General features: G+C 41.2%; 1 protein-coding gene across 5 annotated transcripts in view; it reads right to left on the reverse strand.

The window, feature by feature from the left end:
• STARD13 (StAR related lipid transfer domain containing 13) overlaps window positions 1–23,950 on the reverse strand; it is a 295,099-nt gene that overhangs the window by 112,603 nt on the left and 158,546 nt on the right. Inside the window, exon 1 of one of the 5 annotated variants that reach the window (XM_057410427.1) lies at window positions 4,037–4,685. The exons of the other annotated variants lie outside the window; for them this stretch is intronic. Coding sequence (XP_057266410.1) covers window positions 4,037–4,205 — 169 coding nt within the window. The 5' untranslated portion in view covers window positions 4,206–4,685. Of the gene's footprint in view, window positions 1–4,036; window positions 4,686–23,950 lie in introns of those variants that run through there. 5 annotated transcript variants of the gene reach the window in all.

Raw genomic sequence — 23,950 nt, forward strand, 5'->3', positions numbered from 1 at the left:
ACTTATATGACTTCCAAGTTCTCCTTTTGAATATGGGAGTATATTACATCTTGTTTTAGATTAACAGCTGAAATTTAAAGTAATCTGAAATGCAGGTTTTTGCCAAGTCCCTTGCATGCCTCTGTAACTTGCTCAGTCAAACCAGACAAATACAGGTGACACAGAGGTAACAGTACTCATGAAGGATCAAAATTGAGCTTGCAACATATAAGAGTATAAAACATCTGCTCAGTGCTGAATGGAGATTTTGCCTTGAACGGTTAAAGTCTGCTTTGAGATCTCTCTATCATCAAGCAATTCTCTTCAACTGCTCTTGCCTGTGGACATAAACTGAAACAAATCACAGAGCATTACTCACTGTGGACAGGATTTACTCACTGAAGAATTTGTCTTATTTTCATTTGTTTCTTCATATTATTTTCTTACTGAAATTGCAGTCTAAGAGTCAAATTCTATCTTAGAGGAATGGGGACATTTCTCTGTTGGGGATGCCTGGTTGTGCTGGAGCAAATGTGGCTTTGTTTGCCTTGACTTACACTCATGACGCACAGTCAGTGATTTCAATTTAGCATTTTCAGAGTACGACCTTAATTCTTCATTACTTTTTACCTACAGCTACTTCTTATATTTTCTGTTCTGCGCTGAGTTTAGCTATGTAGTGTGAAAGAAATAACAACTTTGTGACTCATGTAATACAAATTCTTGAAAATTACCACCTTATTTATTTAAAGAGAACATGAGTAATCATTAATGAATTCTCATAAAGTTACTGCATACACAGTTTGAATAAATACCTCAGACCAAGCATGCTACACCCTGTTCCTTTATGCTGAGGCATGTGTCCCCTTCAGCATGGAAACTAACGGGCTTACAGGGGAAAGGGAATCATCAAAAGATCACATTTTGAAAATACCTATTTAATATCAGACAGATAATTACTACTCACATTCACAGGCCACCACATAATTCTGCCTCAAGGAATCGGTGGTGTACATAAACCAAATATTTAGGACTTTCAAAGTATGATCTGATTAAAATAACAATCTAGTTCCTTTCATTTCCCTTGTGGTGGTTTTCTTTTTAGAAATGATTAAATAGCATAAATCCTCTAATGATTCATTTAGTTTATTTTTAACTAACACCGAAGGAAAATACAAGGGAAAGCTTCTTCAGCAAACATGTTTTTAGAGGAGGAAGAGAAGCTGTATTCCACAATATGATAGAATAATTTAGCATTGTTTAGAGTAGTACATACAGTTAATGACTGAAATGATAGCAGTATATGCAACACCTTGCATTACACTGCATTAGTGAACCAGGCTCCTGTCCTGGAGTGGAAGCTTTGACTGCTTTATACATTCTAAATTGGATACACTGTGATTTTTTTAATCATTCCTTTCACTAAGGGGAAATAGTCCTGATGGAAACACTTCAGTGTTTCCTACTGTGGGTGCCTCCAGTCTGAACACCAGCAACTGAAAAATATCTGCACAAGAAGGAGAGAGCAGGTATTCAAACAAGCCCCAAGGCAACAGCATTTCATGTGGCAGATCTGTTTTTAGCAAAGCAATTAAGCAGACAGGATTCATCATTCCAGCAATATTAAAATGCAGGCTGGATGTTTTTCTAAACATATGATGTAATCCAAACAGGCAGGTTGGGGAGGTGATAACACAAGAACAGGAGTAGCAGTGTTCAAATACACTGTCTTAACGGCTTTAAAATATATGATTGAAGGACATACAAATTCAAGGAGACTAAATAATGATTTTACATGTTTTACCAAATTAGGTGAGTGAAAGCAAGTTTCAGTCATCATCTTTGCATCTCCTGATGTATTTTTCAATACACTCTTCATATGTTGCTCTGTGGCAACTCCATTCGTAACAAATCCCACATGCCAGTGGGGTAAACTCACCTCTAAAGGCACAGGCTGAAACCTCAACCCATGTTACAGTTCTTTGCCAGTACCTGCTGGGACTGACTTGCACACCCTCACACTGCTTACTGTGTGAACAAGGCAAGCTCAGAGGATGACATAATGACCCAGTATCAAAATTATGATATAACTTGGGGCTGCAGAAAAAAATGCATAACTTGCCTATAGTTTTGCACTATATGTTTTTACAACAGAGGGGCTCACATGCGGACATCTGTCTATCTGCACAAATAATTTCATTATCGATAAGGAACTGATACTAAACCAAGTGGTCTCTGTTCCATTTTCCACCAATAAAAGAAGTGAAGGAAGCAACAACATATTCTTAGTGAATCAAAATACACAAATATTTCATATACTGAACTGTAACATATATCACATCATCAAGGTGCTATACAAACAACATTCCACACAGCCCTGTGCGGGACACGTTGGAAAGCTGTAGCAGAGGAGCAGAGGTCGTTCACCACAGACTGATCATCCATGCAACAAGCTGCAGGAAGCACAGCTACAGCACAGACACTCCTACCTGTCCCACCATGCAGTCTCCTGAAACCCTCGGCACTGTGGGATTGCTTTGGCAGCCCCACCTGTCCTGGACAGCCGATGGGTTATGATTTACAAGAGGGAACATTAAACAGAACAATGACAGGTAAGAGGGGGTGTGTTAATCCATCTCATCAACAGCTGTGGCTTGAACATTAAGTTGGTACTAACATTGCACCCAAACCATTTTCAAATAAACCTGAAGAGAAATAAATCACCCTTCCTCTCCATTCAATCCAGGCTGTACACTGGGTACATAGCATGACACAATATCCTTCCTGAAATTAGAGCTGCAATGAGGACCAGTATCCTTCAAACATGACCAGTTCCTGAGACCGCCTTGCAAACAACTGCGTTGTCCTAATTGCTATAGAAACTATCTTTTTCATCTTTTCTAAAAGCTGAACAAAGAATTATGCATTGTTTTCTTTACAAATGTAATAAAAGTTTCATCACTATATCCCTGTATTTCTGCCAGAGTTTGACATCCATGGATATAACAAATCTTCCTGGAAAGCAGCACACAGAAATAGCTACTCCATATAACTGGTCAGAAGCTCACACCAATTTCCATGATATCTGCCAGATATGACAGCAAATGATGTTAACTCTATGTCTGCCCCTAGTTAGCAGAATCAAACATTTTTTTGCAAGCTGTCCAGGTGACTGTTATCTTTAGGATTTTTTTTTTTTTTTTTAATAACAAATACACTACATACTCTTCTTCTGCATGTAGGGCCACATCCACTTTGGAAATTGGTATTTGTGGAAACAGGACGCTATGCAAAAACTATGATCAATACAAAACTATGTATTGATTTGCTTTTAATCTGGAAAAACCTGTACAGTTAGCTTCTTTTTTAATCTTTGCATTAATGAGTCAGAAGATGATTTGAAATTGCACACACAGGCCAAAGGATTTGTTCTGAGGCCAAGCTGCATTTAGCTTTAGTGCTGTAGATATTGAGAAAAACAAAATCAATACATGTGTAATGACTGCCTAGATAACTGCACAAGCAGCTGCAGAAAGCCAAGTCAGCAATTACTTTTAAGGACATGTGACAAGTTTTCTAATCCTTTGACAGTTACACATGCTTGTTTCCAGAGGATGTTACTCCAGCTGCCTTCTCCAGCACTTCTGCTTTGTTTTTAACTGGATGATCAGCTATTCTCCCTCTGTGTGTTACGAGGGGCAGGTTTTACCTGTAGCAATGGGAGCAGATGTACTGATGCCAGTAAGTGCTCTGCCAGTCAGAACAGACGAACTTCAGCACCTAAGCTACCACATAGTTTATGATTAAAAGATAATTTAGTTAAATAGCTAATCATGCACTAGTGTTTGTCTCTTGGTTCCCAGTATATGCGTACATGTATAGAAGCACAAAGGTATGAATGACTATTTCAAACTTGGACTCTAGCCAGGTTAGTTCAGAACAGGGACAGGAAAACAGCCTGATATATGAGGCATTAAAACCTGTTTTCATAAGAAAGAGGGGACCTGTAGACCCTGCGACAGCTCCAGGCGAAGGAGAGCTTCTGCCAGGAACTCACCTTGCTGAATTTTCGTCAGTAGCTGGTGACGGGCGAGAATCCTGCTCATCCTGTAGGGAGGGCGCCTGGCGGTTTGATCGAATCGCAAATACATCTCCTGGCCCTCAGGTGACACCGAGTTTAGGTAGTAACAGCTAGCGCCAGAAGTCCTGGGCACCTGCGTAAACATCTCTGCTCCTTTAAAATCACTGCGTCGGTCTCTGCTGTGGCTACTCCAGATTATAATCAGGGTAATGAAAGGAGAGAGGCAACAAGCCCTGGGGAGCCGAAAAGAGCAAGCGCTTTAAAAGAAAAAAGGAGTGCCAAAAGCTACAACTCAGGATTCCTGCTTCTCCCACATGATCCGCACGGGCCAATCGCTCCGAGTCCAGCCTGTGGAAGTGCAGCCTGCCAGAGCGGGACAGCCAGCCTGTCCCAGCCCCGCCAGCCCCAGCGGCCCCCGGGCTGACCGACCTCACCCCGCATGGAAGGTAAGCTTTGGCAAGCAAAGGAGAGAGTTGAAGACACTCAGGAATGCCTGTTTTAGAGAATGCAGGGCGGCAGAAAACCTTTTCCTCCTCTCCTCCAAGCCGCCCAGCTGTTGACTCATCTCTGGAGGAGATGCCCTTGCTGTTTCTCTAAAAATCATACCCCTGTTTGCCAAGAACAGTCCATTTACTGCCTGAATCCCCAGAAGCACAGCGTACAACAAGCACTGGTACAAATGAAGCCCTTGGGATGAAAAAAAAAATGAGCAACGCCTAGCAGCAGGCACTCAGCAGTAAACAAAACCCAGGAGTCCCTAACACTAGTGTTACTGGGAATGTGTCACAGCCTGGAAGAGAGAAAGAGGATGGAAACTTTCTCTGTTCTTCACCATGACATCTCTTGCCTTTTTTTTTTTTTTTTAACAGAGGGGCATCTGTTTTCATTGACTTACATATCAACAACCTAGTTTGCAAAACATGCCATTTCTATAGTTAATCAAATGGAAGCATAACATTGCCATTTTTATCAGCAAGTGGGCACCAAATATGAGTAAAAATATACTGAAAATGCCCTCCCAGTATCCCTGGCAAATAATTTTCCATTACTTTTAAAAATAGCAATATTTTTGATAATACACCTCTAGCATAAACTGACTGCTAAGGGAGCAGAGTTTCATGATCAAGACAGTTTCTGATATGAGCACTGCTGCCCCATGGGAAGTAATTCACAGCCCTGGAGTTCAACCTCACAGTATCACAAAACTGGAAATGATGGTGACTAAGACAGCTCTTTCATCCCCCCGGCTGAACAGGCTCCTGCCAAAACCCAAATGCAGGCAGGAGGGGAGGGGAAGGCAGAGGTGAGGCAGCAGGATGCCTGGCCAGGATGGATCCTGCACAGCTCAGGAGCCATGCTGCCACCTCCCAAACCTGTGCCCCTTTCCATAAGGCCAGAGTCAAGCTAGGAGATGGGGAGCCAACAGTGCTGCTGGAGTGGCTGCAAGCCAGGAGGAAGGGGCTCGATGCTCATCCCAACCCATGGGGGACACGGACCTCCCCAGAATCCACCTGGACATCTACCTGCAGTGACATTGCTGTGTCCTGTCCTACAACATGTCACGACACACCTTTCTATGACAGAGCTTTCCTCCCACCCCCAGCCTGGATGAGGCTGAGCGCCAGGGCAAGGGCTGTGGGGTGGCATTGCCTGGGACCTGTCTGTTTGCAAAGGGCAGGGTCCAGCTAGGCAAGAAAAGAGCAGAGGGAGCCACCTAAACATGAGGGGGGAGAGGGCAGTTGCCTCATTCACAATTACTCATTAAAACTTTACTCTGTGCAAACCCCTTAGGGCAGGGTTTTACTGTGATACAATCTATTCTCATTACACCTTATGAATTATATTCCTAATCAACATGGGACTTTTGCAGTGCCATAAAATGGAGGAATATAATTCTGGGTGCTAGAAACCTGCTATTACTATCCACAGCACTCTAAAGTCCTGTGGTTGCTGGTGTGTGCTCCAGGAGTGGCTATACGGTCTTCTCTGGGTCTCCCAGCAGGGACTTCAAACTCAAGACAAAAGAGGTGGTATTAAACTACCAACTATACTCCCAAATAGGGCTGGTCACTGGCAGCCCTGGAGCAGGAATGACCAGCTTCCTCCCTGCCTTGCTGTGCAGAGCGGAGAGGCAGGATTGCTGCACAGGTGCAAGCGGAAAGAGCCTGAGCAGGAGGGAAGGTTTCCATTCCCACCCCAACTTGCCAAGTCAGTGTCAGTCACTCAGATGCTGTCTCTTGAAGAATAAATATCCCAGAGACTCCTGAGTGTCAATGATGTGCACAGTATTTATCCAGAGATGTTACCACCATGCAGGGAAACTCTTATTTGATTAATCTACAGTCCTTTGATCTAATTCTAGTTACAAAATGCTATTGCTAGTGGGAAAAGCAATTATTAACATTTCATAGCAATCTGTTTAAATTTTCATAGGGATTTCTTTTTCTGTTGGAAATCACATTGACTTTTTCCTCTAATGTGATTCTGCATTCTTCCTTGCAATAGGTATTTCCAGACTAAGAAGCAGTCTGCTAGCAATTTAATGCTTCAAAAGGCAGCCTAAAGAAACAAAAACCAAAGTATGAGCCTGAGTAAGGTATAGACTAGGAAACAAGTCCATCAAGGGCTCAACAAGCCCAGTTATATGCTTGTAACAGAGAGTGCTCCTGGGGCTGCCTGTCTTTCTACGTCCTCTGCCAGAGAGTAAGGGCAGAGCTGCACTCCCAGCTTCCCCAGCAGCACACCTCAGTGGTCGCAAAGGGCAGAATGAGGAGCCTCCGTTGCAAAGACTCGGCACTGCCGAATGCTGCCTGTGCCGGGGCTGAATTCTTTGGCTCCAGTCCAGCCCTTTCATAGTAGTCAAATATAACAAGAAACAACAAGAGTTAGCTGGTCTTGCAGTGCTCGTTTGAAGGCTCCTGTGCTTGAAGTTGTGCATGCATCCTCACTGCATACTTTTATAATTACTGTCTCCTGCTCGGTGACTGCCTTGACACTCACGGTTTGTTTTCAAAAAAGTGCCATTCAAATAAGGAAACCCCTTTGGCCGTCAATCTTCCAGACGAAACGCGCTACAGGAGCCTAAGCTTTGACACAAGAATGCTAATTAGTATTTCGGCCTCAGTCTACAGACTGGTTCTGGAACAGTTAATAGGGCAACAATGAACTTCATGCTAATGCAGCTCATAAAAGCATTTCAAAATAAAAGCTTCCCCTTGTGTTCTACAAAGGCTGTGGGGAGCTCTAGCACACACCTGAAATCTCTGCCTGCCCGTGAGACAGAAACCCAACCCCATGTACCCACGCCCTGACTGATCCATGCAGAAATGGTGATTCCTTCATAAAACCACAGCTGGAATTAGTGATTTTTTATCTGAATCAGAAATGCCCACACATCTACAGTGCAATACTTCTGAATCACATCTAAGATGAAAACTGGTGATTGGATGGATACTGAAATTTTCTGGAAGATGAGGAATCTTTACTTAAAGGCTTATTAATGCAGCATGGGGCTGCTAGCACCTGTGCAGTATTAGTGTAACTGACAAAAGCTCAAGGATGCGTACCTATCTGTTTATGCATTCACAGGCAGAACTGTAGCACTTCATTTTCTATTCATTGACTTTCATGTCTCTCTGCCAACTCTTCACCCTGAAACTGCATTTGGTGTGAAAGAGAAAGTATGTGCAGGAATAAAATACCCAAGTGCTACCCATATATGCCAAAGTATCACAGGCAATACTTGAGATCTGCTTGCATTTCAGAGTGGGGTGCTGTAAGCATTGGAAGAGAACAGCACGGTGTCCTCTAGAAATGCTAAAATATATCTGATAATAAGCTAACCACTTAGGATGAGCCTCTTAGAGCAAAACAACAGTGTGTGTTTCTACGCACAGCACCTTGGTCTTAGAGTATTACTAGGCATGATGCTACGCTATAGGCAGCAGGGTAGTTGACAGTCAATTGAGGTGAACAGCACTTTTCCATTTATATTCCCACATATATATAACAGGACTGCTTACTCACATCCTATAATGCACCCCTCCTAATTAATTGTGAGATAGATCCATGATGTTGTACCTGGCGCAGGGTTCTTCAGGCTTGGACTGAACCTGCAGTTCTCACACAGTAATCAGCCACTTGATCTTCCTGCCATGACCCATTTCCCTTTTATTGTTAGTTGCACTTATCTTGTTATATCACATCTAAAATTAAATGGCAACTTGATGGCTTCTCTTCATTTGAAAGGTCTGGTGCTGTGAGAACAACACAGCTTCCTAAGCCACTGGAGGAGCACAGTTGTTATTAACATTAGTGACATGTAGCTAGAAGCCAGAAGCTCTTGTTTTCAAGTCACAGAAAAAAAAAATCAGGCATCTGTTTTTAACTTGTTGATCTCCAGATTCCCTTCTATAATTTTTCAGGTCGAAGAATAGTTTAGTTTGCTGGATTATGGCCAAACTCCAATATGCTATATTTGCAATATATCCTATACAGGATATCACAGTCCTACCCACAAAACTTATCCCTATCCTATTCACACATCTTGCATTTCTTACCTGTATCTGCCTTTACAGATGCCTGCACAGCAGCTCATATGTTAGCAGCAGGCAACTCCTACTTTCTCATATTTAGAAAGAAAAAAAAGTCATATGCAGGGAACCCAAAGCTGTGTTTATGATGAGGCTTTCAATGCACATGTTTTGAATCCTGTCTCTGGGACTGGGACTTTTAAAAGCATAAGTTTGCTGCCTGCTGTTTAGGAAAAATGCTTTCTGTTTGAGAGCTGAGCTGGAGTTACTACAGGCTGGGAACTCATTTATACAGGGCATGGAACAGTAGGGTCTCCAGAGCAGCCAGAAATGCTCTCTCCTGGTTCAGCGGTGCTTTGCCTGTCTTCCTGAGGCTGTGCCAGGGCGTTGAGGCTCTGGAGATCATCTGAGGCTGCCAGGAATTAGACTGGGGCAAAAGGAAAATAGTTCATGAGAGATTTTGACATTACCAGGAAGTGAGATGAAGACGGAGAATAGCTGAGCAGCGTTACAACAGAGGATTGTTTCGCTGGAGAGCCTGATACTTATATGTTCTGAAGGCAAGTCAGCTGCTATGTCAACTGCTGGTAGGGAGTTTTAAAAATGAATACTGCTAAGTAAGGCTTCTTCTTATGCATGAAAGACAAGCTTATAGACAGCCTTGATAACTTCAAACCAAGAGAAGAGGCTTCTTAATAGTACATTATATCAGTTTCTTCTGTTCTAGCATCCCCATTCCAGCATCAGAGGACTATCCATTTGCATTTTAAGACCCACACATTCAGTGGATAATACCAATATAAAAAGTACCTCCTGATTACAAAGCATTAGCGGCATGGCCCAATCACAGAAGGCAGCTCTACTACAAGCAGAGGATTAGAAATTATATGCAGGCAGGAAGTAATTGCCCCACCAGCCACCCAGGCAAACTTACAGAAGTATGGATACAAGCAAAAAGCCAAGAAGATGGTCATGGCAAGAAAGCTGAAGTGATTTCTCTCATCAATCCTCCAGCAAAGAAGCTCAGGGATGTTAAATCACCAAAATGAATGGTAACAAATTTGAAAAAGGCTCCTCCAAGATCCTCTGTTAAGAGATCATAAAGCTCAGCTATCAGGGATAAAAAGGAAAAGGCCACTTGTGGCTTAATGGCTGTTTAAAGACAGGAAACAAAAGTAGTAATAAATATTCTGTTCATAGTGGGGTGAGGTTCCCAGTGGACTCCCAGAGTTTAGCTCTGGAACATGTTTTGTCCACTATCCATACCCGATTTTTACAAAGAGACTGACTAGTGAGGTGGCAAAATGTAATTATACCAAATTAGTCTGGCAGTCAAAATAGAAATTGGGTGGAAACAGTGAAGGTTCTTACAATATTGATTGAGAAGGCATTAAAAATGTAGCTTTTGAGTGCTGATAAATATATCAAAGAAGAAACACCCTGAAGGGGCACAGTGATGACATTTAATGGAGCTATTACCACTTGTATTAATCCAATACAAGTGCTCAGGAGGAACAAAAAAAGCAAAGAAGATTTTAAAACATTTTAGAAAAGTAATAGAGAACAAACCAATAAACATCATTATCCCCACCACTTGGTAATGTCTCTTTTCTCACAGTGGATGAAGCTGGGAACAGTAAGTGAAATTATCATGGGGCAGGTTCAAAATTAATGAACATACGTATTTCTTCGTATCTACATAGCTGACCCTTGGAAGTCATTGTTAAAGGATGCTGTAGCTGCCAGAATTTAGGAGAGTTAAAAAATCCTGAAAAGGTAAATTCATGGAAGAAAAATCTTGCGAGGACCATTAAGCATAAAATTGCAGCTTGTGGTTCAGGACCTCCCTGAACCACACGAATGCAGGTAGGATACATAATGCATACAGCATTCCCCACATGCTTAAACCAGTGTTACATTTTTACCCAAATAGTTGTGTCTGCCCACTGGCCAACACATGATACTGGATGGATGGAGCTGTAGTCTGATCAACCTATATTCTGATGTGAGCTAACCAGGCTGCACTCACCCTATGAACTATGTAAAAGCGGGATCCTAACAGCACTGCTAGTGCATAAATGCATCAAAATAGCTGCTCCTGTGGTCTGTGGCTGGAACCTGAGGAACAGCCAGTACTTCCCTGAGCACAACCTCCATGCCCTCCTGTCACATTTGCTGGTAAAGTGTAAGCTGGTGGTCTGCTGGCCACAATGACGGGCTCAGAGGAAGTGACCTTCTCTCCCAGAAGGGACCAGGCACTCCTAGCCAGTGGGTACAGTCATTGGAAGGGGTTGGTTGTGTTGTCCAGTGCCTCGCTGCTAATTTAGGCACAATGGACTTACTCCTGTTCACTTTCAAACATCACATTTTTTGTCAGTCAGTCAAACCACACCAGCATATGAATATAGACTCCACTGGCCTTAGATGAACTCTTCACAAGCCAAGAATAGCCAGTATCCTGCAGTGTGAAGTCCCTAAAGACAGTGGTTCTCAATGGTAAATTTAGAAAAGAAAAAAAAACCACAACCAACCAACCAAAAAAAAAGTTGGATAATAAATATAATAAATACAGTTCAAAAAAGAGGTCAAAAGAGAGGAAGACATTTCAGGTGGCAGAACTCCTCTGCTAAAGCATTCAGTGAGTATTATGACAGGAATAAGCTAAAAGTATTTCCTATACCCTTAGTGCAACTCCAGCTACTAAATCTATACCCAAGTTCCTAAAATTAAACCACAGGAAGAGTGTAAATATATTTAAGTAGTGGTGGGCTAACACACATCCTAATCTCCCAGTCTCACTAACAAAGTGTTCGGATAACACAGTGATAACATAAAGTGTTTAGATAAACTTACTTTCCTATGTTATCCAAACACACTGTAAATCCCTACACAGCCCTACTGCTGGTGTCACTCTGAACCGCATGCAAACATTCCCATCTCAGCTGAAGGTTCATGCCTTCACAGTCTTCATGTGAGGGCTTCACTATTTATTTTCTTTTCAACAGGACTCCAATACCATAGTGATGAAATGGGCAAAAAGGGGTTTGATCTGGTTTTGAGAGAGGGTTTTTTCATCGCTGTTTCATGTCAAAGTTAGATTTTGCAAAAATAAAAAAAAAACAACCCAAATCCAACAAGACAGAACAGAATAGCTCTTGGCAGCACTATTTCAAACACAGCAGTATGGGACTGTGCATGGGAACATGAAATTCTCCAGGCTCCTTGAAGTCAATGAATATTCATTGCATTATTTCAGTCTCTAGTCTAGTGAGGCAAACAGACATGATGGTTAGGGCACAGGACAACCTGGCCGTGACTAGCTGTAAGACTTCAGGGAAGTTGTATAACCTGTCTCTTGTATCAGCTTACTGGCTGATAACAGTAATCATTGCCTTGCTTATCTATTTTGGTACTTATATGTAAAAAAAAGAAAAAAATCATTTTGTAGGCAGATTTATTTTCCTTACAAGCAATATCAGTCCACTGGAAGTAAGCTAAAGTCTACTGTAACTTCATGTACCAAGGAGAAAATAAATACCCTTCGAAATGGTCCTACACCTGTAGTGGGTTCCTTCAGAAGAGACACATTGCCCAAACTTGCAGAACACCACAGATTTCCCAATATGTTTTTAAATGCATGTTATCGAATCTTATAAATACTGCATAACAAGGATGTGGTTCTACAGAGCAATATGCACTAACTGATAATCTGGGTCTTGACTCCAGGGCTGACTGCAGCTTGACACGCTGCAGGAAGTACTCTGCAGGATGCATTTTATTCACTGACAGTTAAAATGTTTCTTTTTTTTTAATACAGTCCCCAAGCCATCATTGCCAAGACAGCCACTAGGTACAGCAAAGCCATCCTTTTCCTGGTGACTCTTCCTGAAGCCTCAGGAAAGCTGGGGTTCTGGCTGATGCACAGGGAAAATTTAGGCTACAGTAGAGTGGCAAGTGTTCCTGGGAGATGCCCCCTGCAGAAGCTGGTGAACCTATCTGCCTCTACCTCTCCCATCTCCTTATCCAAGCAAACTGAATTAAGCCCCATGGCAACCAGCATCCCTGGTACAGTGCAGGACTATCTGGCCTTACAAGTGGCAATCCCATACTGCTGCTGCAAGGGCAAGTGATGGCACTGAGTCCAGCATAGAGCTGAGATCCATCTCCATAGCATCTGGGTATGTGCAGCCTTTGACCTGGAGAACAGGTGCACATGACATTTTCTTCTCTCCTCCAGATACCACAAGCCTGGGCATCTCAGAACCACAGCAAAGGTCCCGCAGAGAAAACGGCATGGATGGGCAGTGAATTTGGTCACTAGCCCAGCTTTAACGGTGACCTACCACATCACTGCAGGTGCGACCGACACACACACTTAGCTGGCTGCATAATTTCATCTGTACTGGTGCCTAATTAGCAACCTCAAAAGTAAAGAAGGCGGAATATGCGATTTGCATGTATCATCCCTCACTCAAAGCCAGAACTGAGCGTAAACGACATCAATTACTTCATACAGTACATTAGTTGCTCTGTGTGTCTGAAACAGAAAGCATGATGCCCATAGCTTTTAATCCAAAATTATTATTCTTTCGTATCAGAAGATTTAGGAGTATCAATTTATTTTTTTTTTTTCCAAAAGAAAACAAAACCCAAACCCAACCAAAACCAGCACAATAATAACACAATAATCCCTGCCAGACATTCCACAATAAACCAGCAGTGGAACAGTTTACAGTATAAACAGATATTCATGAACTGGACAAGTCCCTGACTGGAATTTTCTGTCTCTCAGCAATCAACTTTCTGTGACAACTGAAGCTTTCCATTTCTATTTCTTCTTCCTTGCACTCTTTTTTTCCCCCCACTCTGTCTGCACTGCACTATAGAGACACTGCAGAGCTGATGTGTCTCAGTGGAAATGTCATTTTAGTCAAGAAGCTCCAGGTGGGGCTTTTTTAGAGTGGAAGCCTGCTGCCAAACAGGAGGAGCGATGCAGAGGAGAGGGTTTCCTCTAGCTCCCTTGCTAGCCACCCAACTGCTTCTCCTGTGAAAGAGCAGGCAGGCTGCTCCTCTCCTACACAGCCTGCCTCTGGAAAATGCTTCCAGTGAGCAAGAAAGACCTGCAAGAGCCCAGAAACTGCAGCAATGCAGGCAGGGTGAATTCTTCTCCAGCAGATATTCCCTCCTCTTCACCACCCCCCCATATCAGCTGTACCGCCTTGGAGCATATTCTCATTCTCCACCTCTCCCCTCTCTACCTCTGCATACCAAGCAAATCCTCCTCCCTCCTCCAGCAACCACTCACCAAGACTTCTTCTCTTCTGTTGATTCCCCCTCTGCTCGAAATAGGCAGACCAAGAGAGTTGGCTGATAAGGTCCATACCAGCCATGAATTTCTTTTTACTCTCTCAATTCCAGTGTGATGAATATATTGTCATCTACCTGCTGTTTATCCTGGCATCCGATCACGTACCTCTACCAGACTTCCTCCCTGTCCCACTTTCTGAATATACAGGTCTCTTTCAAAAATCAACTCCACGGTGTTCCTCATTTGTTGTTGTCTGCCTAAAGTGTTGCTCCATGTTTATGGAATGTAGTTTTACTGGAAAAATTCCTTGGCCAAAACCTTCAAAAGGAACTACTCATCTTGGGTCTGTTTTCCATGACACTTGCAAAGCTCTGACTTTCTGGGAGTGCTGGTTTCCTCAGTCTCACCGTAATACCTCTTTGAAGTATCTCAAGTTGGCCAACTAAAAATTGCAGAATCGAAATTGCACCTGACCTTTGAAAAAGGTTGGTCCTGTTTATGTTTGCCTTTTTTTTTTTCCTTCTCTTTCAATTATATTTCAACAGGTAAGTGCTGTTCTCAAATACATGGACATGAAAATGAAGGCAAAACTGAGTCCTGAAAAAAGGACTGCTGCTCTGGAGTTCTTTTACTCCACACCAGAATTAATTGATTACCCTGTAAGTGCTCAGGATTCGCACTTGTGTTCCTGAGATCAGAACTGGCTTTAAAGTACTTTGTGTGTACTCTGTACTTGGATTACAAGAGAATAAACCAGAGACTCACGTATTTCAGTCTTCTGCTTTTCCTCCTTTTATGTCCTGGGGAACTTATGACACGTAATATACTCACTGGTTCCTAACATGTTACCAAACATAATAGGTTGGATGTTAAATTAAAACCAAATGGAGTCCTGAAGGTTTTGCTTTCAAACCACCAGTAAGCCCATACTGCTGTAAAAATAAACTTTGTTCCCACTTTGCTCAGACCAGTGACAGTTCACGTGACAGGGAGGCAACTCTGGCCACGACACCTGCAGATGATTTGAAAATAGCTTTTTAAAATAGCAATTGTGATGTGGAGGATTACACGTCTCCAGAAGATTACAAACGGGAAACAGACTCTGTGTCTCACCAACTTAGGTGTAGCTCAGCTAGGAAGTGCACAGTCACATTGTAAACCTCCCTCTTACTTTGTTCCCAATTGGCAGCCTTGTTTGTTAACAACATCAGCAAAGAACTTTTTACTGAAACCTGGAAGCTAAAAGGTCATACCATAAACTTGTCTTTTACTTATACTCTTTCCTAAGTATCCACTAGCAGCTGTTGTGAAAACAGGATACCTGAGGCTTAAGGACTTTTGCTCTGACTGAGGACACTTCATGGAGTACAATAAACATTCACATGTCAGATAACTAACTAGTAGTCTGAAAAGTGAACCTCTAAACACACTTTAAAACATGCAGTACGAAATCTGCATGGCTGCTCCCCATGTTGCTTAGCAAAACCAGTCATGGATCACCAATAAAATCATACAGCTTTTATTACAATAAATTTGTTATGTCTTCTAAAGACATGTAATTCACAATCTGCATCCCCAGAATAAACTGGAAATGAAGAAATACATTTATGCAAGGTTCATGTATGCTGGCTGGTTACTTTCAGAACATGTAATTTAAGTATGTGTTCAAGTGCCACTGGAGTCACAGGTGCCTTGTCAGCTCAATCTACTGCTTTGCTTACTTGAGCAGGTACGTTAAAACCAAGCCAGAGATGCTGTAAACAGCAACTTCTAAAATAAAACTTATGCAATGTTAGTGACTCACTGATTTCCATATCAAATGCACTCAGGTGGCAGCTGAAGAGATGACTTTTTTCCCTGCCTGTCACTGATGCAGGCAAGCCCTTGGTGCTGTCACTTGGCTAGGATTATGGAAAGAAAGAAGCACCACCAGAGGGCAATTAATCCCTCTTGTCTCACACACCTATTTCAGGATGACAGGACTTGCTTTCAGAGGTACCTATTTCTGTCTTGACTGTAAAGGACCTTGTGTGACTAGCTCAATCCTTTTAGTAGGCATCCCCACTAGACTCACTATTTTCAAGTCACGGCAGATCTTTCCACCCTGTACATTATCTATAACATGAATCAAGACAGTATGGATAGAGCATAACATAGTGCCTGTACTCTGAGGACTTATCCTAAGTGGAAAATAAATTAAGATTTCTTTTCTCAAGTATTTCTGTCACCTTAGTTGACTTGGCTGCTACATTCTCATTTTGGGATCCAGCCTTGATCTGGAGCTCAGGTTGAAACTGTGCTTCTTCAATGGGGCTGACAGGTACATCAGTGGCTGCGCTACATACCTCAGGAAAGCCAGGGAAATGCTGACATGAGTTGCATTCACACCTTCATCAGAAGCCAAGTCTTAGGATGCTGTCATTGGGATAGGTGTTTTTGTCTCTACCATTTCACTAGCAGGGTCTTCACAGAGAAAGACTGAAAACTCCTATGTGCTAAGGAATCCAGGGAAGAATTTAACATTAACTTTACAAGAACTAACGTATTCCATAACTTCCTACTGATTAGTTCCTAGTTATTATGTTATTGCTGTTTCATCCCTTAAAATAGTGTGGAAATGTATGTTTTGCTTAGGCATCTGCTGGCAAAACTAATTGAGAGACAAGACTTCCGGTGCAAAACAATGCCCTCTACTAAAGGAATAAGTCATTAAATAAGAGCATCCATAAATAGAAAGGGTTGTAAAAACAAACAGGGGAAAGCATCTGGTTTGCAACATCTTTGCACTATTTGCAGTAGCTAAATCTGGACCCAATTAATGACCTGTTTATTTTCCAAAATTTTAATAAAATGCCTTGGCAAAAACTTAATGTGTCTCTGGAGAATGTCCTTCTTACTTCCATATGTCACCTGACCTATCACAGCAATAAACTCCCTCCCAGTTTCAAGATCTTTAATAATTGCACCAACATGATGCTTTCCATAAAAGAAGAGATAATGGTTCCAGTCCTCCAAAAGTCATGATCCTCCCTTAAGAGAAAGCGACACAGAGTAAAAGAGTGAGTGCCCTGTGTTACAGCCCCTATTGTGGCCTAGAATCTAGAGAATTAAGAGTCCCTACCTACAATTCATCCCAGCTGTTTTATAATCCCTCTGAATTTGATTGTTTCTTTAAAATGCTGCCATGCCACAATTAATGTATATGCCTTGGCTTTGTAACACTTGTCCTGCTGTCCTTGTTGTTTAGGGTGCCTTCAAAATAAACAGTTTAGGCCATTTTGTAATTACTCATGTTTATGGTTTTGCATAAAACAAAACAGATGTTTCAGAGTCAGTTTTATTTGACAGTGTCTTGTATAACCTAGATTCTGAAATGTATTTGATCTCTATTTGAATCAGATCAGGCATAGTATCCTCTATTTTACTATATTCTGGAAATACGGATGCTCTGGTACCTTTACATTTCTGATGAATTCACTAACAAACACACTGATTTCATAGATAATATTTTTTAAAAGATTGTGCTGTTGGTTTACAGGTTAAATGTAACAAAACAGATGAGTCCACATGAGCTGAACACTTAACCATTTAAATTTACAAAGTATTTAAGTGCTCTGCTGAATTACAGCCATAATAATATTACTGGTTTTGTTCTGAAATAAAAGCAGTTGGAGCTGTTAGGGACATATAAAGAGAGAACAACTGGAATTACCAAAATACTAATTTGCCAAGCTGATGTAAAACTATATGGTTGTGATTCTCTATGAACTAATTCTTTATTTTAAGGAGTGGTGGAGTGAGCCAAGTCAGGATGATAAAAGCTGTCCTTACATCAGAAGGACATTACTCCAGAGGAGTATTTCTGCTGATTTTGGAGATTTTGCTCTTTATTTTCCTTAATGCAACTGGCAGACAAAAAAAGGCCCAAATCTTTATCTTTAACTGATAACAAAGCTGTAAGAGTTCTCCCCAGAAAAGAAACTGGGCAAACCCCCCAGCAGTACATATGTTTGGTTATGCATGTTAATGGCAATTACCAACATTTTGAAAGCTGACGGTGACTTTTTGGCTATATAATTTCCCAGTCTGTTCAGTGGTAGCTGAAGGGCTCAATGGTGTCATGGGGCTGTGAAAATCTCAACTGAGAAGAATAAGAGAAGATACGGTAAAAGTGGATGAATAAATAAATAATGCAGAAAAGAGGAATCAGTCGTCATATAATACCAGAAACACAGTGATATTCAGTAAAAGACTACAAATTAAAGTTCAAAAATTGAAGAGAAATCATGTGTGTGGGAGATTTAAATGCAGTGTAACTGAAAATAGCACACAGTTGACAAGGCAAGTGGCTCTGGTGCCTGCATGCTCACAGGGACTAGGATGTCCCCTGAACCAAGGGGACCTGCAGGGAAGTTGAGAGAGCTGCCAGGAGCCCACAGCTTGTGCCACAGTGGCTGACAGGACCTGGGCAGGGCCAGGGCCAGGACCAGGGCATGGCACGACAGCTGGTGCAGGAAGGGCACTGAAGACCTGCCAACTCGATCAAGGAGCTGTGGTGCCCACCCAGGCATAAAGCATAAAGCCGCAGTCTCTCTAAGCTCTGCACACACCACAACAGACACAGCTGCTGGGACAGAGCTCAGGTGGGAACACGCTGTCATCCCCAGTGTCAGGCTGTGGGCTGTGCCCTGCTCTTAGGCCAGTACTGGAAGGCATTAATGAGCACATCAGTGGGAGGTGTGTGCAGGTAGAGGGGCTCCTCTGCTCAGTGAGGAGGTAGAGGAGTATCAGGGACTGTGACAAACAGACTGCTGGAATTACACCCTGCCTTCCTTGAGACAGGCCCAACGGAACTCATGACATGAAGGACTCCCGAACTTCTCTATTCCTGGCTGAACACAGGGATTTAAGGGATAGGGGACAATGGTGACAAGGTCCTGCCCAAGGCAGGTGCTACTCCTCTGTGACTGCCCCAACCTACCCATGTTCACTCGCATGATGGGTGTGAGGCTTTGCAAGTGGAACTTAGGGAAGCCAGCTGCCTCACTTAGGCCTGGGTTAAAGTGCAGAGAAAGCTTCCTACTCTGGTACGGCCCTCAGGCTATTATCTATTATTGATTTCTCAGGCAGGCAGCAATGAAGGTGCAACAAGAAGCCCAAACTTATAGCAAGGTGAGTGTCTTTCTCTTCTCCTAAGTGACAAGTGATAGGACAAGAGGAAATGGCCTCAAGTTACTCGAGGGGAGGTTTAGATTAGACATTAGGGAAAATTTCTGCACCAAAAGGGTAGTCAAGCACTGCAACAGGCTGCCCAGGGAAGTAGTGGAGTCACCATTCCTGGAGGCATTTAAAAGACGTAGATGTGGACATGGTTTAGTGGTGGACTTGGCAGAGTCAGGTTAATGGTTGGACTTAATGATCTTAAAGGTCTTTTCCAACCTAAATGATTCTATGATTCTATAACTTTGTAACTCAAAACATTTACTGCATAAAGGCACAACTATTCTCTCTTAAGAACACTCCTTCTTAAATTTCAAAGGAGTATCATATGCATACTCAGCCCACAGTATTTTAAAGTCACTCATGACTCTATTGGTTTGTGCCTTGAGACAGTTCCATATTTGTTTCTGAAGTAGCATTTGCAAGTTGGGATTGCTGCAAATTATTTGCTAAAAAAGACTGTGAATAGTTCACAGATTTGTCAGAACCCATCTGTTTGAGTCTATTAATGGGTGCATTCCCAGCTGTGGTCTTCCAACATCTTAAATAAAAGTTTCTTTTTTACTACAAATCCGATGGCTGAAATCTCCCTGCAAAATTGATTTATTTAAATAAAATCTGTCCTTATGTTAAAGAGACCTCTTAAAATGAGCAGGACCATGACATGCCAATGGCATATTCTTTCACCAGTCAACTGGCACATAAACGACTCACAGTCTCAAATAATTTACTACAGCTTCATTCTGGATAAACTATGAATCTGTGTCATTCAGATCAGGATGAATGGGACAGGTGTGTGGAAGGAGAGGTGCATTTACCAGAGGAATAAGAGGCACACTGAAAACAACATGAAAGCTGGGACAAATGCTCAGGTTTTCTTCCTTCATGCAGTGAATCTAAAATAAAATTACACAAGTGCAATGCACTTTAGGGAAGTCTAAGCTATGAGCCAATGCAGGAGATTCCTAAATCTTTAGTAATCCATTTTTGTAATGCTAAGTGTAATTATTCAGTATTTTGACTGAGAAGTGTAATTTGTAACACTGGTTTTGACTTAACTCTTTCACCATTCCCTCAGGCTATCCCCTTCCAGCAGCTGACAGTTACCATGAATTTCTCTTAAATATCAGCAACAGAAGCCCAAATATAAAGATATTTCAAGCTACTCTTAGCTCAGATTCAGACAGAGCTATATATGATGTAAGGTACATTTAAACTATGCTTCTGTCCTGAAGGTAATTTCCCTTTAAATTCTTTCTAGAACAAACCCAATACTCCAGTTCTGTTTGGTTGGTTTGTTTTGGGGTTTTCTTTAAGCGTTTCTATATTAAATAACCTATGAAGATTCGGTGTCTTCTGCATCATTATGGCCTGGGACATGAGTCCCCCATCCCCAGGAAATACGATGTTTGTCTTCTCAGAGCACCAGTGCCATTCACTTAGCTTGAGCAATGGAAGAAACTGATTATCCCCACATTATTTTACATCTGTTACAAGTAAAATTTGCAAAGTAAGCAAGGCTATCTTGGAGGTAGTGAATTTATCTTACTGCTAAAGGAATACCTGTGGTTGAAACAATTATTAGCGAAGCATAACTGGTAGTGTTTCTGAAATCAAATTCTTACAGTTAAAAGAAACATGATGATTATGATTTTTGGTGCCTCCTCTTCCACTGTACCATGGAATGTTGATGGATCTGTAAAAAGAATCATTCCTGGACACAAAAACTATTTTATGTACTTAGAGTTCAACAGCAACAGAGGAAAAAAAGCAGTATCTCAATGAAATTAACCACTGAACTACAAATCACTCTGATGACTACATACAGCAGAGTATGTTCTAGTTTTCATTAGCATGCTAGCTGGAAATATCTTGGATTCTTAATTCACATGGATTTTGATCTATTTCTACACTGCTAAGCATAGTAATTGCTGGAAGTTATTTCAGGACTCTATGCCAAAGAACTCTAAGAACACACTGCTTCAGACTAGCATCATGCAGGTGAAAGAGGCCATGTCTCCACTGCATAGTTTTGGACTGCATTAACCTGGGAGCCAAGCAGAGCTTTTAGCATGTTTTCTTGCTTTAAGTGACCCAAATAACTTCAGAGCTATGTTACAGTCACTCAGACTGGGAGGTTTATGGCATTAAACTGGGGGCATGTATTGCACACCCCTGCATGTAGCATTGTGGGATACGGAAGTGATTTAGTTCAGTGAACTGTGTACAACTTGCATGAACTCTACTGTAATGTAAATCCTGATGCAAAAGCACAGAAAATAAGACTTCTGGATGGCACTCTATACTTGTGGGGCTTAGTATGCCTTAAATATTGCACTGTATTAATAAAAACAGTGTGTCTAGTATTCTGCAATTCATGTTGAGTACACATACTAATTGATATTACTGTATGTAAATTACTGCCCTCTACTGGAACGACCGGCAGAGTATTTCACTTAGAATCAATTATTTCATAAATTAATTAAACTGATTTTTGGAGTTTGGGGTTTTTTGGAGTGCCACAGAGTGCAGATTTTCCTGATCCCTTCTTGCACCACAGCTACTTACTACACTCATATCTGTGTGCATTCAGTCTTATTTGCAGTATAAGATGCACCAGGATGGTTGGACTGTAAAAATATTTTCATTTTTGAACTGTAAACAGGATGTGCAAAGGAGCTATAGAAATGCAGTGTTTTTGTGGATACTCTAGTAAGAAACCTCCTACATTATCATACTTTTAAGCCTGTAAGAACCAAAAGAAACTATGACAAATTCTGTATTAACTGAAAATAATATTCCCCAAACTAATTTTTCAAGAATCATCAAGTCAGGAAAGTCAGGAATCACTTCTTTAAAATCATGAGGCTAGCTTAAAACTATGAAATTAAAAAAAAAAAAAAAAAATTGTTCTGTTTTCTGTCTTTTCAGACTCTGAAGTTCACATTATCAAGCTTTTCTCTTCAAATTTGCTATTAAAATATGCTCCAGTTGATGTGAAAGCTGGGGTTCTCAATGAATTGTGACCAAGGATATGATTTCTAAAGGAAAGCTGCACAGGAACTGGCCATTCTGTGACAGAAAACTAGAAGAAATCAGGAAGAGCAAGACAGGACATCTGTCTCACAAGAAATGCTGGAAGAAATACAGAATACAAAAAGACAAGCATAAGTCAAACCACTGCTGTGAAATAAGGGCATTGCCTAGCAAGTATTGAACAAATCAAATTGCAAAGTCATCTAAGTTCTTAGAATCCTTAAAAACATACCGATATGGGACAATTTTAAGAGTTTTTTTTCATTCAAAAGAACAGAGGTAACACAAAATTCACAACTGAGACTTCACTGATTCCTGAAAATAAACACATCCTACTGTAGCTGGGGAAGCAGAAGAATGGGAGTCCAGTCTCCACAGCCTGAGTCCAGAAATTTCCTATGTTTAGGAATTTGCTGGCCAGCCACCAACAAAACTGTATTGATGGCAATTACTATGGTGTTCACTTAGCAGCTAAAAGTTTATTGTGGATATAAATTTTCTTTAGAAATGTTCTGGCATAATTATTATTATAAATAAAGTAATTTCTGTGGGAATATGGGAAGTGGTCTGTAGGATTACGGTCATATGAATAAATACAAAACACTTAATAGCAAATAACTGAGAAGATATATAATTTATTATGCCATGACTGGTATTAAGAAGCAATCTTGGGATAGAAAAATGTCGTTACAGTTTAATGTCAGAAAAATAAGTTAAGTACTCGTAGCAGTCTCTATGAGCTCCTATATATTACAGAAAAATATGAGTAACAATAAACGCATCTATCTAAACATACAGGAACATAAACAATATTGCATTATATATACTGCTCCTGGAAAAACAGGACTGTAATTTGTTTCCAATATTGTGGTCTGCAATCATCAGCAATAATTACAATGCTTACAGGAATCCTCCATAAAGGCATGGTGTAGCATACTGAGGTATCAGCCTTCTAGGTACACAGGAAACATCTACAAGTGAAATGAACTGAGGCCATGTGTATGTACAGAGAAATAAGCAGAAATATTTACCTACTGAAAACTGAAAGAACCTTGTGGATGCCCAAGGAACCATGCAGTCAGTAGAAAATTAAAATAAAGTTGTACCATAAAAAGGACTGACATCATAACTTTCCAGGGAAAAAAAAGTGTATTTTCTAAAGATTAATGTGTCATCTAAATCAAGGAACAGCCAAGCTCTAGAAAGGAAGAGAACTATCAAGAACCTTTTCTAAACAGCTATCAAATAGGAACTGATTGATTCAAATGGTATCCAGCTCTGTTACAAACACTGATTCCCCATTTTATCAAAATAATTTTGTATCTCGTAATGTTAGGCAATTAAGTAATAAAAATTGAATTTCTCGTAGGAAAATAATCTTTGATACAGTTCTCTGATGGAAGCAGGACTTTATCAAGTACAGAATTGATGTATTAAATGTAAACCCAGAAGATGAAAGTTGTTGCCTGTTGCTCCTCCACAGTCACTCCAAATCTTACCCAGCAAATGGCAGTGGAGCCATGAGAGCGGGTATGAGAAAAATAACAGCTTTCTCTGGACTTTGAGACAGTGGGGAGTCCTCCATCACCCCCCTCCACAGTCTCATGCTGGTACAGAAATACTTAGCAGGTCAAGCATATTAGTATTTTTGTAATTGTATTTCTGGAATTAACTTCTTGTTGCTGAGGGTCATGAGAACCCAGCAGCAGCAGAACTAACAATGGTGGTATTCTGTCACCATTGCCCCCTTTTGAGATTCAAACCACTGGCCTTAAGGGAGCATCTAGGAAGAGA

Source organism: Pezoporus wallicus, unplaced genomic scaffold (genome assembly GCF_028554395.1).
Source record: "Pezoporus wallicus isolate ANWC-B61680 ecotype Strahan unplaced genomic scaffold, APGP_CSIRO_Pwel_v1 contig_1876, whole genome shotgun sequence".
Taxonomy (NCBI): domain Eukaryota; kingdom Metazoa; phylum Chordata; class Aves; order Psittaciformes; family Psittacidae; genus Pezoporus; species Pezoporus wallicus.